General features: G+C 55.4%; 1 protein-coding gene across 1 annotated transcript in view; it reads left to right on the forward strand.

The window, feature by feature from the left end:
- Nucleotides 1–16,229, forward strand: part of KLHL29 (kelch like family member 29) — a gene marked incomplete at its 3' end in the record, with an annotated part of 308,705 nt that overhangs the window by 153,734 nt on the left and 138,742 nt on the right. The window contains exon 3 of the mRNA XM_082851615.1: nt 14,229–14,561. Coding sequence (XP_082707741.1) covers nt 14,277–14,561 — 285 coding nt within the window. The 5' untranslated portion in view covers nt 14,229–14,276. The remainder of the gene's footprint in view (nt 1–14,228; nt 14,562–16,229) is intronic.

Genomic DNA, 16,229 nt, shown 5'->3' on the forward strand with positions numbered 1-16,229 from the left:
AGGATGCTGAGCCTGGGTCATCGGGGGCTGGGCCGAGGGGAGAAACTTTGAACTGGCTATGAGATCAGAGTTCTGATAAAAGATTGGACTTAGCTAAGGAGAAGCTGAGGATGAGATTGTTTTTAGAGTTGACCTTGCCAATGACTAGGCGTGTGACCACATAGGCTACTTGAACCCCTGCGTGCTTCAGTTAAACATTCTAAGCACCCCCCTCATAGGTTTGTTCTGAGGACTAGAAAGGCTGATGCGGGGACAGCCCTCAGTACGATGCCAGGCACACGGTAAGTGCTCAGGAAGCATCAGCTCTCAGTAGTAGAAGTAGCAGCAGCAACAGTAATAACAATAGAAGTAGCACCCAAAAGGGACCAACAAAAAAAGCAGTGTGGGTCCAACAGGGTAGATTTGAAGGGAAGTAGTAGGAGAAAAAGAAATCTGTTTGCTACTGATTGATATCCCACTGAGTTCAACCTGTTTAATAAGCGCGTTACACGATTATCATTTCACAGGATCTGTAATAAAAAGAGCAGTGCTGAGTACAGGGGTGTGTGGGGGGAGACCTGGAGCAGCTATCCCTGCTGCCTGAATGGTCCAGGAAGGCTTCTGGGAAGAGGTGGCACAGAATAAGGCCTCAAGCCATGCAGAGGTGGAGATAACACCACTGGGAGAAGAAAGTGGTCTCAGGACCCTTGTACATGTCTTGTCCTTTTTGCTCATGCTGCAGCCCTGGGGACAGTTCAGCCCAGTAAACATCAGTGAGCCCCTCCGTTATGCCCAGCCTGGGGTGGGGGGCACTGGGACAGTGAGATGAGGACACAGGCTCTGCGCTCAGGGAGCTGCCAGCCTTGTGGGATGAGAAGACAAAAATCGTAGCATGTCGGGCTTCCCTGGTGGTGCAGTGGTTGAGAGTCCGCCTGCCGATGCAGGGGACACGTGTTCGTGCCCCAGTCTGGGAGGATCCCACATGCGCGGAGTGGCTAGGCCCGTGAGCCATGGCCGCTGAGCCTGCGCGTCCGGAGCCTGTGCTCCGCAGTGGGAGAGGCCACAGCAGTGAGAGGCCCGTGTACCGCAAAAAAAAGAAAAGAAAATCGTAGCGTGTCAAGCGAATGTGGCTCCTGGTGAGATAGAGGGATTCAAGGATGCTGTAGGGTTCAGAGGAGGAGAACTTAGCCCAGGATGGGCACTCTATACACACACACACACACACACACACACACACACTTTCATCTCTGTCTTTTCCCCATAACTGTTTCTTCTTCTGGGCAGATGGTAGGGTTGCACTCCTCCACCTGCTTGAAGTTAGACATGACCACGTGGCTTGCTTTGGCCAATGACATGAGAGCAGGAAGGACGCATGTCCCTTTCAAGGGACAGCTTTAAGAGCCAGTGTGTGTGATTCCCCAAACCCTCTTTTCCTCTGCCACCGTGGCCAGCAGGGCCCAGGTGAGGGGCGCTCTCTCAGCCTGGGTCCTGAAGAAGGATGACCCCAGGTGACCAGTGGTGAACGGGTAGCATGAGTGAAGAGCACACAGTTGGAGTTAAGCCGCTGAGATTGGCTGGTTATCCTCATAGCCTAACTCACTTATCCAGGTGAATGCAAACATAAATTTTTTAAGTGGCCCAAATAGAAAACTAACCCTGGGAGAATCTTCTCTGAGCCCTGTGGCCTTTCCTTCGTTGGAGCCCCCTTGCCCTGGGAACGGCAGGTCTGGATCCCAGTTCCATCTCTGCCCTAACGCTCTGTGCCTCAGGTAACACTGTTGTCCAAGGGGGTTTCTGACCACAGAGAGGCTGTGAGAGTCCAGCACTGTGGGGATACGGTCTTCGGGGACTTGGGGGTTAGGGAACAGCCAGCGGTCAGCCTGCATTCATCAGCTTCCCTGCCTTGAGCCCTGAGGGTCACGGTGAAGGTCAAACACAGAGTCAGAAGCAGAACAAACCCAGGGCAGGGGGAACCCAGAGGGAACATGGTGGTCCTTGCTGCTGGTGGGCATGGGGCCAGCAGTCCCAGGGTGCCCGACAGGGTGGAAGTGGCAGCCTAGAAGCCAAGTGTCCCTGCTTGGTTAATCTAAAAATAAACAGAAAAGCAACAAAAAGCTATGTCTCAATTACTGCACACAAGCTGTTCAAACAGCCAGCTCTGCACTGGAGATGTGAACTTGTCAACAGAGGCTGCCTCGTTTGCATGCTTGGGTGGTGATAAAACACACGACCTCGAAACAGGCTGCCCTCTGGTCTGGGTAGCTGTTTGGGGTTTTTTGTTTGTTTGTTTCTAATTTAATTTAATTAAAAATACAGACATAGAATAAAGACAGTGAAAAGCTGAAGCAAGTACAACAAGACAGGGCAGCAGCTCCCAAAATGAAGGTAGAGGAGGCTCTGAGGTCTGAGATAAGCCAGGCCCTTGAGAGAGAGGTGAGCAGGAGAGTGGCCGCAGCAGGGGACAAAAGTCTCTCCCAAGTGGCCCAAAACACTCCTCCCCTCCCCTGTTGATCATGGAGGAAGCCCCGTGAACAGTGTGGGCCCTCAGCTCGAAAGCCGAAGCAAAGGCTTTTTAGGGACCTCCCTCTCTCGGGGAGAGGGTGTTATAGCCCACGTCTGGGATGAGCTCAGTGGGCCGGATGCACGGCGGGCAAAGCTGAGACTTCCATCCTTGGCATTTACTTCCTCTCCCACATGCTCACCCTCACACTGTCCTAGCTCAAATACAGTCTGTTCTCCGAAATGAATGAAGCCCCAGAAAGCTGAGCTTCCCTGGCTCCAGCCCAGACCAGCCACTCCCTCCCCCGAGCCCACGGGCGCTCATGCTTTTCTGCGTCCTTACTGTGTGCTCTCCTCTTGACAGGGCTACTCTCCACGGAAGCCAGAACCTTGCCCCACCCCTGCCTGCTTTCAGGATCTTGCGCAGAGCCAGGCATAATGAAGGCAGGAGGTGGTCAGTAAATTTGATACGACTTGACAAGGAAAGGGCAGAACGTGTATTAATCAAGAGCATGCCTAAGAGGCTGCTTGGGAGGGAAAAGGGGGCAGAGTCCTGACTCGTGCACGTGGAGCCCCGGAAGAGGAAGCAGGCTACCTCTTAATTTCCCAGGAAGGGGTTCTGGGTAAGCAGGAGCCCCCAGAGATGGAGAAGAGAGGGCAGCGTGCTCACGCCAGTGCCGGTGAAGGTGCTACAAATCTTGCTGCTGAAGTGGTTGCTGGTTCTGCATTCACTCTGGACAGGGATTTTAATGTCCCCAGCCCTTGGGGCAATTCTGCAGCCATCAGCCCAGACACTACTTACTCAGTGAACTAAAAAAGCAGCCGAGTCTCTCCCAAGGATGATAATATCCTGTCACAGGCAGTATGATCTGCCAGCCATGTGACGGCTGTTCCCTAATGTTTCCAAATAGACTTTTGAATAGACCCTTGTCTAGAAGAGAGCAAATTGCAAGAGCATTTTTGGCAGCCAAATAGAGAGCGAGTATTAGTCTTTCTTCTTCACAACTCTTGCTGCTAGGTCTGGCTCCAGGCACCGAGTAGGATTCATCCATCAGCTTGGGTCACTGATGAACACCATTTGCTGTGAAGAGACATCTCGTTGAATTAGTCAATTCTGCAAGATTCGGAATAATCAGGCGTGCCAGAGGCAGCCTGTGAGAGAGCGGGAGGCCTGCTTAGAGAAGGGAAGTAACTGCAAAGTCTAGCTCCCGATTCTGCAATCGCGTGTTTGCAGGACCGGGGGAAAGCAGGCTCCAGGCTCTGGTGTTTCCATACTCTGTGAAGCCACCAAGAACAGGGAGTCAGAAGGAGCAAAGATGGTTCCTCGTCATGATGACTCTGGGTGGTTGTCCTCTATGCCGTCAAACCATACCCGCCCGCCATAGCTGCCTCATCGATCCCGGTGTTTACGAGCCCCTAATTTATACGCACCTCCCTTCTTCCCTCAGTTTATGCTGGTATTATGCGGCCAACTGTCATTTCCAATATCTTTTTTATTTTTCATTATCACCATTATAAGGATTTACACCAGTAGCGATAGCACAAATGCCTAGTCAATCTGTCCCATGAGAAGAGGCTCTGAATCATGTGTGCCTTTTTGAAAAAAAAAAATTACTGCATCAAAACCCACAGCCAGAATGTCTCAAAGTAAAGGTGCACACGGGAAGGGACAGAAGTGGGAGGCTTGTTCTTTTAATATTGTTCCTCTAACACGGGCACTGGATACCACCTTTCCGAGGCAGGGAGATTGCTTTTTGCGTTAGAAATTGGGCCCAGAAAAGGAATTGGTGGCATTTTTCTGGAAACCTATCATCAGAAAAGCATTTTGAGACATGTGTCTTTTTAGGTCATGTATTAAGCCCTGTAATTATGGAATGTGGATTTTCTCCAAAATACCTCTGCCCGCCAGGGCCTTCCAAGGACCACAGTGCAGTGGCGAGCACAGTAGGAGCATCAGAGTGCCGGGGTCCTAGGGCCGACTCTGGTCCTGCTAATGGGCGGATCTTAGGCTGGTGTGTCTCAGGCTCTACCTGCATTCAGGTCCTCCTGGAGGATCTTGTGAAAACCGCAGATTTCAGCTCAGTAGTGCTGAGGCTGGGCCTGGGATTCTAAAGTCTAACAAGTCCCCAGGTGGTGCCAGTGCTGCAGGTCCACAGACTGCACTGGGTCAGGGGTGCTGAGGCCACTATCCAGGCCCTGATCTTCATCCTCTCCTCTTCATCTCCCCCACTTACAAAAGCCATTGTCAACGCATCCCTGCCTACACCATTGGGATGTTGTGAGAAGGAAATGATGTGGTGCTTTTGAAGACCCTTGCGAAGGGTAAGCACTGTGGCCCTACAAGGTCATGGTGTTGTTGCCATGACCACCACTGGACCTTTAATGGAGGGGCTCCCTCCCTGCCCTCCCCTGAGCCAGTCCATTCACTGGTCTGGGGTCTGCTGGGCTGTGTCTCCCCCAAAGCTTTGGATGAGCCAAGACCTAGGAAATACACGCAGGTTTAGCTGGTGGTGGAGAAAGCAGGTTCCCTGTCTTCCTTTAAAGGTAAAGATGACACTCTCAAGCCCTCTGTAACAGAGATTGATGCCGCCTGGGGAAGGGAAGCGGAGGTCAGGTGTCACTGCCCTGGTTTCTAATCTGAGCTATCGCATCCCTGACTCCCTTCTCCCCCCAAGCCTGGAGGGCCTGGTAGAAGCTGCTTGGTTGGGTCCAGACCCTGGAGCTGCAGCAGGTCTTGTTGGAACCTGCCAGCAGCTAAGCAGCGGGGCTGGGATGAGCCACCGCAGCCTGACACCTGGACTGGGAAGGCTTCACACTTACCCTGCTGAGTGAGTGACCAGTGACGGCTGGGCGGGGGGCGGGGGCAGGTGGTATTCACAGGAGGACAATAGTCCCTCCTGGATGCCCAAAACAGGTGGAAGGGAAAGGCCCTTTCAGAGCAGGGGTGAAATACGACAGCAGTGGCTGTGTTCAGTCCACTGGGGCCTTGGTATTTAAGGAAAGGAGCTAACGATAAAACCACACCTAGGTCGCTCTTCTGGCTGAGAACAGGAAGAGGCTGGTGTCAGCCTGTGACTGTTCCAGAGCTTCCTTGGCTTCTGAGCTGGTCCAAAGGATTTGGAACAGGGCCCTGGGTCCAGTCTGGCACCTACACGTGGCCCCCACTACCCGAACATTTTATATCCACTTGGAGGTGCTGAACACCTGCTCCCCGCTGAGGAATACCTCCCCCAGGAGCGGGAACTGGACTGGATGAGACAGATGAGGAAATCTGTAAGGAGCCCGCGCTTTCAGGGCCAGACCTGAGAGGGTGGCCTCCTTGCTTTTTTCACCCTGGGCGCCTCTCTTGCCTCAGAGTGTGTTCCGAGCTGGAAAGGGCTTGCCACTTTGATCTGGGAGCATTTCCTGTGTCCCGTGCCCGGGTGCCCAGCCTGTGTCCGATCAGCTCCATGGAGAAAACAGAGGGGGGTCCAGTCTTCAGGGAGCACACCCTTGAGGAGTGGCACTCACTTGGGCGGTGGAACGTGCCAGCCCATCGCTGGGTCGTTGGCCCGCCTGTGGAGCTCAGAGAAGAAAGGGCTGCTCAGAGGACGCCTTCTACAGGAGGGGCTGGGGCAGGCCCACCCCCGGGCCTCAGCCAGAATCAAGTCCTCTAAGTCAGTGGGGTCTCGGTGGGGAGGGGGGTCGGTGGGAGCCGAGGCAGCCCCAGGAAGCCAGGAGGCATTTCCGAGGGGTGCCCCCAGCTCCTGCTGACATCTATGCCAGGTCAGGGCCAAGCCGGCTTCTCCAGAAGCACCTGTAGAATTCCTTTGTATTGCATTTGCCAAGACGGTGTTCCGGCTGCTGTTGCTTATTTTGCTCCAGAAGAAAGGCTAAAAGATGCAGAGAGGGAAACGAAAATAAGAGAGATGGGCACCGACTGTTCCAGCCAACCGGGCAGTGTCTCCCCCAGATGAGGCAATCACACGTTTTCCTACGGGGCTGGACGGGCCATGGCTCATCCCTCAGCCTCCTGTCCGGAGGCAGTGCGGGCTCCCCACTGGCCTGTGGATTAATCACGCCTTCAGGTCCTTACAGCCAGCGCCCACTCCTCCGCGTGCCTTAACGATAGGAAGGAGGGAAGGGTCATTGGTCACCTGTGATCCCCGGTACAGCGTGTGCACACGGGGCATGTCAATAGTGGGGGGAACGGAGCGCATCCTGCAGCGAGTTCAAGGCTGCACAGCGTGCTGGTCCTCGAGCACGGGGCCTCAGGAGTGTCCTGGGCTCCTGGACCATGGCCCCTGGGCCCCAGCCCCACATGGACAATACAGAGGAAAGGACTGTGACAGTCACAGTACTTAATTATTTATTCATGCATTATTCATGTAGAGGCAAGTCTGTGGGGCAGGATGCTGACCTGGTATCCAGCAAGTGTACATGAGACTGAATTACAGAGATACAGCCCGGGCAGCAGGGCTGAGCCTGGTGTCTGCTGGTTGCCCTCCTCCAGGCCATCCTCGGGCCCGGACTTGGCATCCATCATGGCACCCCTGAGCGTCAGGCAGACGCCCATCCATCAATGTAGGCTGTAGGGTTTGCAGTAGGAAATCCCCTAGGTCACAGATGTTCAGCTGAGGATGACCTTCCTTCCAGCCCAGTGTGTTGTCTCCCAGTGGCCCCGGGTGACAGAGCACCCTGCAAGGTCCTGGCTGTCCCCTCAGCACAGGGGGTCTCAGGGAGTCTGTGAGACACAGACCCACACAGCTTCGTAGTTCACAGCCTCCTTTGTCCTCATCCCAGAAACTTGCCAGGTTGCTTTGGCCTTGGAGTCGCAGGCCTGTCCTTTTCTGCCCTGTAACTCGGATCTGCTCGTTACCCAGTGCTGGGGCTTTTCCCCAGGTGCAGAGGGCTCACAGGATTTACAGTGTGGTCCTCACAGAGGCCCTGGGGGCGGGTAGAGCTGCCCATCCCCGCTTTCCAGATGAGTAACCTGCAGCCCCCGAGTTCCTGGGGCTAGTAAGGGGTGGTGCTGGGGGCCAAACTTAACCCTCTTGACTCTCTACCCGGCTCTCTTTCCACTGCCCAGGGGCCCCGGGTTGAGTCCTGGAGTGGTCACTGAGGGCTGAGCTGACAGAGCAGAGGGGCTTGGCCCAGCACTTGGACTCAGGCAGGTAGTTAGGTATGGCTTCCCCGAACAGAACAAGGAGTGTGGGCCCCTTTGCAGAGAGGCCTCGGAACGCAACAGCTCGATGGCCAGCCTGTGCACAGGGCCAGAGAGGTGCCGAACACCAGGGGCCTGCCCAGCTCTCGGGGTCGGACAGGAGCATTGAGCATGGAAGGGTTCAACTCTATGCATGTTTTCCAAAGTCTGAACTGGACCTTAAACTAGGCACCGACTGGGGTGGAGCCCATATTTCCCCGCGGGGAAGGACGCACAGGGTAGGCTCCACAGTACCAGACTATTTCCTATACAATTCAGAAGTAGAGACGTTAACTTTTCTATCATTATAGAGGTAACCTAACCACAGCATAGAAAATGTAAAAATAAAATAAGCAACACCTAAAACTTTGGATCAAATTCCAGACGGGTGGAATTACTCCTTTTCAGCAGCTGCAGCGAAACTAAGACAAGGGAGGGTGGGTGCAGAGTGGAGGCCCCGGACATGCTTTCTATCTGGGCATCAGGAGCACGGAGAAGGAGAGAGGCACGGAGATAAGGGTTCCAGGGACAGGCAGTGGGCAGAGGTTTGGGGTAAGAGCTGGAAGTCAGGGGCTGGGGCAGTTTTGTCATTTGGTTTTCATCCCAGTTAGCAACCCGGCCGACTCCTCCAAGGGAATCGAAAGAGCCTGGGGACCGGGTGGTCCCTCCTGTGTCCCTACACACCTGGTGCTCTAGTGGTGCTGGCCACATTGAGGAATTGTCCCCAGTGCCCAGTAGGCAGGGAAGCCGACTTCCAACTTCCATTCACTCCGGATGGAAGGGAAGCCCAAGGGTGGAGCTTGTGTGTGGAGGTCCCAGGCCAAGGCCCCTCCCAGGGGAGCACACACGCTTTCTGGTGAGCAGGTGAGCCATCACGGGAGCTGGTACCTCATCCCGCAGGGTTGGAGGTGGCAAGAACAGACCCTCCACTCTCTCCTGGAAAGGAGCCCTGGACAAAAAAGGCCTTCCTCACGGGGCACAGAGATGCTACCAGGCACACCAGGGTGGCTTCTATAACGCTTCCAAGGGGTCATCTCAGCTTTGAGGTAGTTGGGCTTGACGGTCGTGATTCTCCCTGGAGCTGGTCTATGTGGCCCTGCTGCATTTCTGGGGTGCTGAGGGGACTCTGTCCTTAGGCTCAGGGCGTGCCCGTGTGTGTTGAGGCTCTGAACGGGGAGACGGGGGCAGGGCGGGGGGTGGGGGACGGGCGGTGCAGGAACATTGGTTGTGCGTTCACAGCAGCACTTTGGCCCATCAGGAGCATCTCAGAGTGACGTTCACCCCGTTCTTCACATTTGCTGTGATTCTGTAGGCAGGGCCTCTGCTCCCCTTCCTCTCCCCGGGGGGAAGAGAGGTGTATACAGAGAGAAGGGACTGGGAACCGGGGGCTGGGACCGGCTTCCCGAGCGGTGCACTGGGCCCAGGCTCAGCCTCTCTGGATCCGGGTCGGGCTCTGAAAAGTGGAAACCCAGGTGTCTGCACAGGGGGCCACCAAGTGAGATGGTGGAGGTGCGTGCCTTTTAGGAACTGGGAGGCATGTGGCTTCAGGCAGGGAAAAATGGGGTTCCCCCCGCCCCAGGGGTGTCCCCTCCTCTCTGTCAGCCCAGCATCCCTGGGACGGTGCAGAAGACAGCACTCGTGGTGGAGAAACAGTTTTGCCGCTCAGGATCCCAGAGACAAGAGCCAAGTCTCACACGCAAAACTCCCACCTCTGGGCGACTTTTCAGATTTAACCCCGGACCTGCCCCGAAACATCTGTACCCTGGACCTCGGCCTGACCTGCCTCCACCCATGAATATAGAATTTTCTAGACCCTAGAGCTCTTTCTTCACGCATGTGCATGGATTGAAAAGGTGCTGGCCACACACTAACCCCACCCAGGTGCGAGCGCTGGCTCCTGGTAAACAGCCCCACACGCTCGGGAATGGCTGCGGCCAGGCTCCCTCCTCTCTCGGTGCCGGCCCCCGAGCCAGGCTCTGCCAGTTCATAGGCCGCCTACCAGGTGCGCGCCGTGACAAGGAAGCATTTCTACATGTTCTGTCTGTAATTGCTTGACCAGTCTCGCCTGAGATGCCTCGTGCGCTGGGAGCCTCCTCCCGCCCCAGTGACGCCTCTCCCCCCACCGCCCGGGATGCACGTGTGGGCACAGGGGCCACAGCCCAGCAGGAAGTACTGACATGGCCACCTCTGTTGCTGGCACTCTGCCATCTCACCAGGGTACACCAGGCAGCACTCTCCTTTCGTTCTGTTTGAAAGGGGAAGTTAAACTGAGGAATGAAGTTGAACCCAAACCTGCAAATAGTTGACCTTTTTTTTGGATACACTTCATGAGGCTGAGACCAGATTGTGTGGCTTCCAGCTGCCTGAGTTTCCATCTCCTCTCAGGCGTTTTCAGGAGACTTGAAGGGATGAGCAGCGGGGTGGGGACCCCCGGAGGTGCAGCTGCTGGGCCAGGTTTCCTGCCACGCACCGGGGCTGTGAGGAAGAGGGAACCACAGTGTGGTCCAGCAGGCGGCCCAGCCCAAGGCAGCGAGCTGCGAGGTATGACCGCCATCAGTGGTGTCCTTGGAGCCAAGCACACTCTGCCACCTCTGGGCACGTCTCAGGGGCCACCTGAATGCCAGCCCTCCTCATCTCCATCCCCACCAGCTGGAAGCAGATGGTTCCTTGACAATATGTGAGGTTGTGTTGTTTTGTAGGAACGTAGGGGCTGATTTCGTGTATCTAGCCAGGCTAGACTAGACTTTTAGGTAACAAACTGCCAATCTCAGTGCCTTAACACGATGAAGATTTATGTCCCAATCATGCCAAGTCCCGCACTGAGGGAACAACCCTCTCCCGTCAGATTGCTGCACCAGCTGGGAGATGTGGCGTCTGAGGTCACCAAGGCAAGCAGAGAGAACCACAGGATCATACAGGATGTTTATAAAGGGCCCCTCCCCACTTATTCTGTCTGCCTGAATTCAGATGCATGATCGCAACCTAACTACAGGGGAGGCTGGACGGGTCTTCTGGGTGAGCAGAAAGAGGACACAGTGCTTTGAACTCTGAGCATCATCTCGGCCCCACTTAGGATCCAGCCTAGGGAAGCAGTCGCCCCCGGGGGGCTGGTAATTAACCAGAGCCCTGCCTAGGCAGGTGAGTCTCAGGAGACCAGAGTCTAAGCTCTGCGGTCCAGCTGACCCTGGACACGTCGATTCTCCTTTCAGAGCTGTCTTTAGAGACTTCAGTTCTGATTGCCTAAAAAGGCAGGACATTTGCTAACTCCAGTGCCTACACAGAATTTCCAGCTGGAAGACTCAAGGTGTTTGTGTCTGAGGTTCTCCCTTTACACAAATGTATTTCTCCCTTCCTGAAACATTGAGCAATTAAGAAGGAATAACATGTGTTTGTTCATTCAGCAAACATTACGTGAACACCCTTCTATGCCAGAGTCTGCTAGGTGCTAAGATTACAGAGACAATAAGCCTGGAGTTTACTCTCAAGGGAGTAAACGTACGACAGCCATCCACGGATGCTGGGATGATGGTGGGTACAGACGTTCAGGGGGACAGACCTGGGGTGGGGGTGAGGGTCAGTGCAACCTCTGAGAAGAGTCAGTGCCTGAGTCGTGTCATAACTGACACACACAACTTAGCCAGGGGGAGGGGGAAGCCAGTTCTGGCAGAGGAGCCGGGGGGACTTGTCCCCGAGGTGAGAGAGGGTGTGACGCCCTCAGAAATTGTGCAGCATTTGGAATGGCCGGGCATCGTCTCTGGGGTGGGAAGAGTGGACAGTGATGCTAGAAAACTGAGCCATCCCAGATGCTCAAGTGTCCTCTGGGCCACCCCGAGGAGTCTGGATTGTATTCTGAAGGATAGGGTTTAAAGCAGGAGAGGAGAGGATGGTGACCAGACCTGTGCTTTAAAAAGCCATAAGGGCAAGGGGAAGCTGGGACAAAGTGAGAGAGTGGCATGGACATATATACACTACCAAACGTAAAACAGATAGCTAGTGGGAAGCAGCTGCATAGCACAGGGAGATCAGCTCGGTGCTTTGTGACCACCTAGAGGGGTGGGATAGGGAGGGAGACGCAAGAGATATGGGGACATATGTATATGTATAACTAATTCACTTTGTTATACAGCAGAAACTAACACACCATTGTAAAGCAATTATACTCCAATAAAGATGTTAAAAAAAAAAAAAAGCCATAAGGGCAGTTGGTGGAGGATGGACAAGAAGGGTGAAGCTTGGGGCAGAGGACCGATTGGGATAATCGATGTGGGAGACACGATTTGGGATGGATGTGCAGATGGAGGGGGGCAGATCTGAAAAACAACCAGAGCAACAGACGCAAAGGCCCCACTGTGAAATATGGGATGGACATGGGGACATGCGGCTTTCTCAGAGAGAGGGAATTCCTGAGAATGCGTGTTTGGGCAAAGAACAATGAGTTTATTTAGGGACTACAAGTCTTAGGTACCTTCAGGCAGTAGGATAGTGGGCATGGTGCAAGGAGAGGGAGGGAGCTGGAAACGTGGCCTTGGGAGTCGTCAGTAAAGAGGTGAGAGCTGAATGAGGTCGTCCAGGGAGAGCGGGAGAGCGTGTAGGGTGAGCAAAGGGGAGGAAGCAGGGGCCCTCCAGGAAGCGCTGAGAAAGAGGAGCCTGCAATGCAGACAGAGAAGGAGTAGCAGAGGAAGGAGAAAAAGTGACAGAGCACGACGTCACAGAAACCACAGAGAGGAGCTTTCCAGAAGGACATCTACCACGCCAAGTGGAGGGGGGGGTTCAAGGAAGACACGGCCATCAATGTCCCATTGAATGGAACGAGCAGGTCCTTCTTGACCTCGATGAGAACAACCCCCCAAGGAGTGGCCAGAGCGAGAGCCACATGGGAGCAGGTTGCAGTGTGACCTGGAGGAGGGAAGGTGACCAGAGCCAAGTGTAGACATCTCTCCCGAGAACCTGGCTCGGAAAATTTGTGCGGGTGATCAAAGGGATATTTATTTTTATTTTTATGATATTAATATGGAACAGATGAAAAAACAATTTTTGTGGCATTGTGTAAGCCGTGAAGCATAGTGATGAAATAAACAGTGAACCCACCATCCAACGTAAGCGGTTACGGTCAGCTCTGCGTCAGGTAGGCCTGCAGGCTGAACCCAGGCCTCGGGGTCATGTGCCCAGCAAGAGGGGACAGTGCTGAGGGAAGGGACAGTGGCTGCCAGGGCCCCGCCAGCCACAACCCAGGTTGGGCTGAGCCTGGCTCTGGCTCTGTGGCGCTAGAAGTTGGCCACTAGTTCTGGATGTACCAAGACCAGACTAGGATCAGACTTAACAGAAGTTTTAAAAATAAACTGGTCAGTTTACTAGCCAACAATTCCGGAGTCCCCAGGCTAGGCTGGACTGGTGCAATAGGAAAGTGATCCAGGAGCTGTCCCTGACCTCCAGGAGCTCACACCCCAGACAGGAAGTGGGTGGAGAATGGAAAAGAGTCACAGATGACCACATCCCTTGTGCCTGGGCCGGGGCAGGGCTGGGGATGTGATGTGCAGGCAGGCCCCACACTCACCCTCATCGGTGCCCCGGCACTGCCTATGTTCTCCCATCTGCCTCTGCTTCTGCCTTGCTGAGGCCCCTCTGACTGAGACAGCGTCTCCTATATCTTTACATCCTTCCTGACTGAGGGTGGCTGGCAGGGAGCCAGGCAAGTCACCATCGTGCTGAGCAAAATACGATCCCCGACGATGCAGGAGGCCCTTGGAGTATCTGGTGTGTCTAGGTCTCCATGACAACACCGAGGGCCTTATGTTCGGATATTCAGGAAAGTTGTGTGGGAGATCGTCTGGTTGACAGAGGCCAGGGAGCACGGGGGGCTCTGATGCCAGCAAGGGATTTGTAGGTTATGAAAGAAAACTCTCAAATCCCGGAGGCTTAACACCTTCTCAGACTTGAGTCGTATGCTGAGCCGCGGTCTGGAGGCTGGAGATCCTGGCCACCTTCTCACCTTCTAGTTTTCTGACCTCGAGGGAATCACTTATTCTGAATGAACTCCCTGGTCCGTAACGTGGGGACGACCCTGCCACGTCACAGGCCACTCCAAGGATCAAATGAGATCTATGTCAAGGGCCTTGTTCACCACAGAGTGAGTCTACAGACGTGGCCGCTCTCACCCCATCACAGGGTTGAGGAAAACGCAGCCTGGGGGGTCCACAGGGTCTTGTTTTCACAGTGGGGACGGAGGGATGAAATCCCAAGTCATAATTAGCAGGCGCACATCTGCATCGTGCAGGGCAACGTGATGCTCCGACCAGAAAGGATTACTTTAAACTGCGCCTGGGTTCAAAGCTCATTGACTGTACTTTTGCCACGTGATCCCGGACGTGTCATTTATTCCTCGTCTGTGATGGGGCTAATGATCCATGCTTTGTGGGCTGCGGTGAATATGAAATGAGCTAACGTTCGAGAGCCCTTTCTCTGAGCATAGAGAAGGCGCTTAATGGATGCTGAAAGCCAGTGCTGTCCTCCTCGGGTCCTGGCAGGGCTGCCGTTGGTCTAAATCGCCCTCCTCTCCACTCTGTGCCAGCAGGTCCGGCCTCTGTTTCCACTTAAGGAGCAGCCGCGGCCCACCGAGATGTCCCGGCACCACAGCCGCTTCGAAAGAGATTACCGGGTGGGCTGGGACCGCCGCGAGTGGAGTGCCAACGGGACGCATGGGACCACCAGCATCTGCAGTGCCACCACCGGGGCGGGGGGCGGCACAGCCAGCAGCCTCAGCGCCCGGCCCGGCCTCCTGCCACTACCCGGGGTGCCCTCCCGGCTGCCCACACCCGCCACGGCCCCCGCGCCCTGCACCACCGGCAGCAGCGAGGCCATCCCCAGCCTCGTGGCCAGCTCTGCCTCTGCCGTCACCACCAAGGTAAGACCTGCCTGGCGTCCGCTGTGAGCAGCAGCCGGGCAGAGGGGCCTGCTTCCCCCGCAGCCCGTTCCCTGGACGCTGCCTTCTCCAGAGCATGGGCAGCCCTGGAGCTGCGCCGGGCACCTGTTTAAGTTAAAGTGCGCGTGGTTTTATTTTCCATGAAGCCTCTCTCTCTGACTAACATGGGAAGACGAGCAGGTGGCTGAGGCCCCGCGTCGTCCTCTGCCATGTTGATGAAGGGTGCTTAGCCAGTGAAATGACCATGAAACTCCCGGTTGGCAATACGGGTTTCCTAACTAGGCGCCTGTAAGCCAGGCAAGCCCCCTGGGGCACCGGTTACTTGGGTTTGGAAGAAGATCCTGAGCAGCAGTCAGTCCTAAATGGTCATAAATCTGCTACTTATTCACCAGTATTAGTACTGGGAACACTCACATCACTGTCTCCTCCAAGCCTCGGACAACCCCATGACATCAGTACTTTTGTCACCGCCTTGCAGTTGAGTATGGAGGCACACCGAGTCTCCGGAGCAGGTCCAAGGTGGGCCCTCCTCGGGGACCCAGGCCTCGGGGGTGTTAGTTCCAGGTCATTCCCCCTCTTCTGGAGGCGGCTAAGCCTGGGGAACGACAGCAGAAAGCAGTTTGTTTTACCAACCGCGATATCAAAATGAAAATGTCACCCAGGCTCCTGCTTAGCTTCCGGACGAGCTGGGCCCCCTCACACCGCTCAGAGCCCCTGAAGGGACAGGGGGACCCAGGCCGGTGGCAGGAGGCCCTTTCATTGCCGTCCTGTCTTCTGGGCCAGCAGGGGCTCTGCAGGCCCCTTTGCCTCCGCCAGCCATTCAGAGCCGCCTCCTAGGGGGGAATCTCAGCATCTCAGGGCCAGTGTGCGCGCGCGCATGTGTGTGTGTGTGTGTGTGTGTGTGTGTGTGTGTGTGTGTGTGTGTGTGTGTGTGTCTAGTCTTTTCTTTTCTGCTTTCATAAAAGTTGCGGGAGAAGTTAAAGGTCGGGGAGCCCCGGCCCCAGCCATTGTGAGGCGGCCGTGGTATTGGAAAGTCGTGCTCCAGGTGTGCCGCGCCTTTGTCTCGGTGATTTTCAAAACTCCCTTTCAGCCCCGCTTCCCATTAATAACTGCGAGTGCTGCCGGCGGAGACCCGAGACAATGGAGCTATTGGAGGCCAGCTCGGAGTGCACTGACATCTTCTGCAGTGCCTTATTGATTTTATTTTCCTGTTATGAATACGCCGCCCCACTGAGGTGGGGAGGGAAGGGGAGAGGAGATGGAGGGTGATTTGGGCATGATACCCCCAGACCAGCCAAACACACTCCTTCCCAGGCGCCAGCCCCCAGCACTTCTCCGAGGCGTTGACCGCTGCCCAGCGGACCCAGACGGCTGCCCCGCCGGCCACATCCGGCAGCCGCTCAGCTAGGCCAGCTGTTGGCCATCTGGAGGATGGCAGCCTCTGGAGCTGACTGCTGGGGGCTCCAGGTGGAGAGAGAGGAGATGGACCTGGGAGCCCACTTGATGGTTTCTGCCCTCTCAAGGATGCAGGCCTTTTTAGGGACGGTGTCAGGCTGTGCCTCAGGGCTTTGGGGCCCGCCAGGCGAGGGAAGTGGCAAGGCCTCTCGGCGAGGGCCCGCCCTGCCCGCGCAGCTCCTGCTTTGCTCCCAA

Source organism: Leucopleurus acutus (genome assembly GCF_964270905.1).
Source record: "Leucopleurus acutus genome assembly, chromosome: 12".
In the NCBI taxonomy this organism is placed as follows: domain Eukaryota; kingdom Metazoa; phylum Chordata; class Mammalia; order Artiodactyla; family Delphinidae; genus Leucopleurus; species Leucopleurus acutus.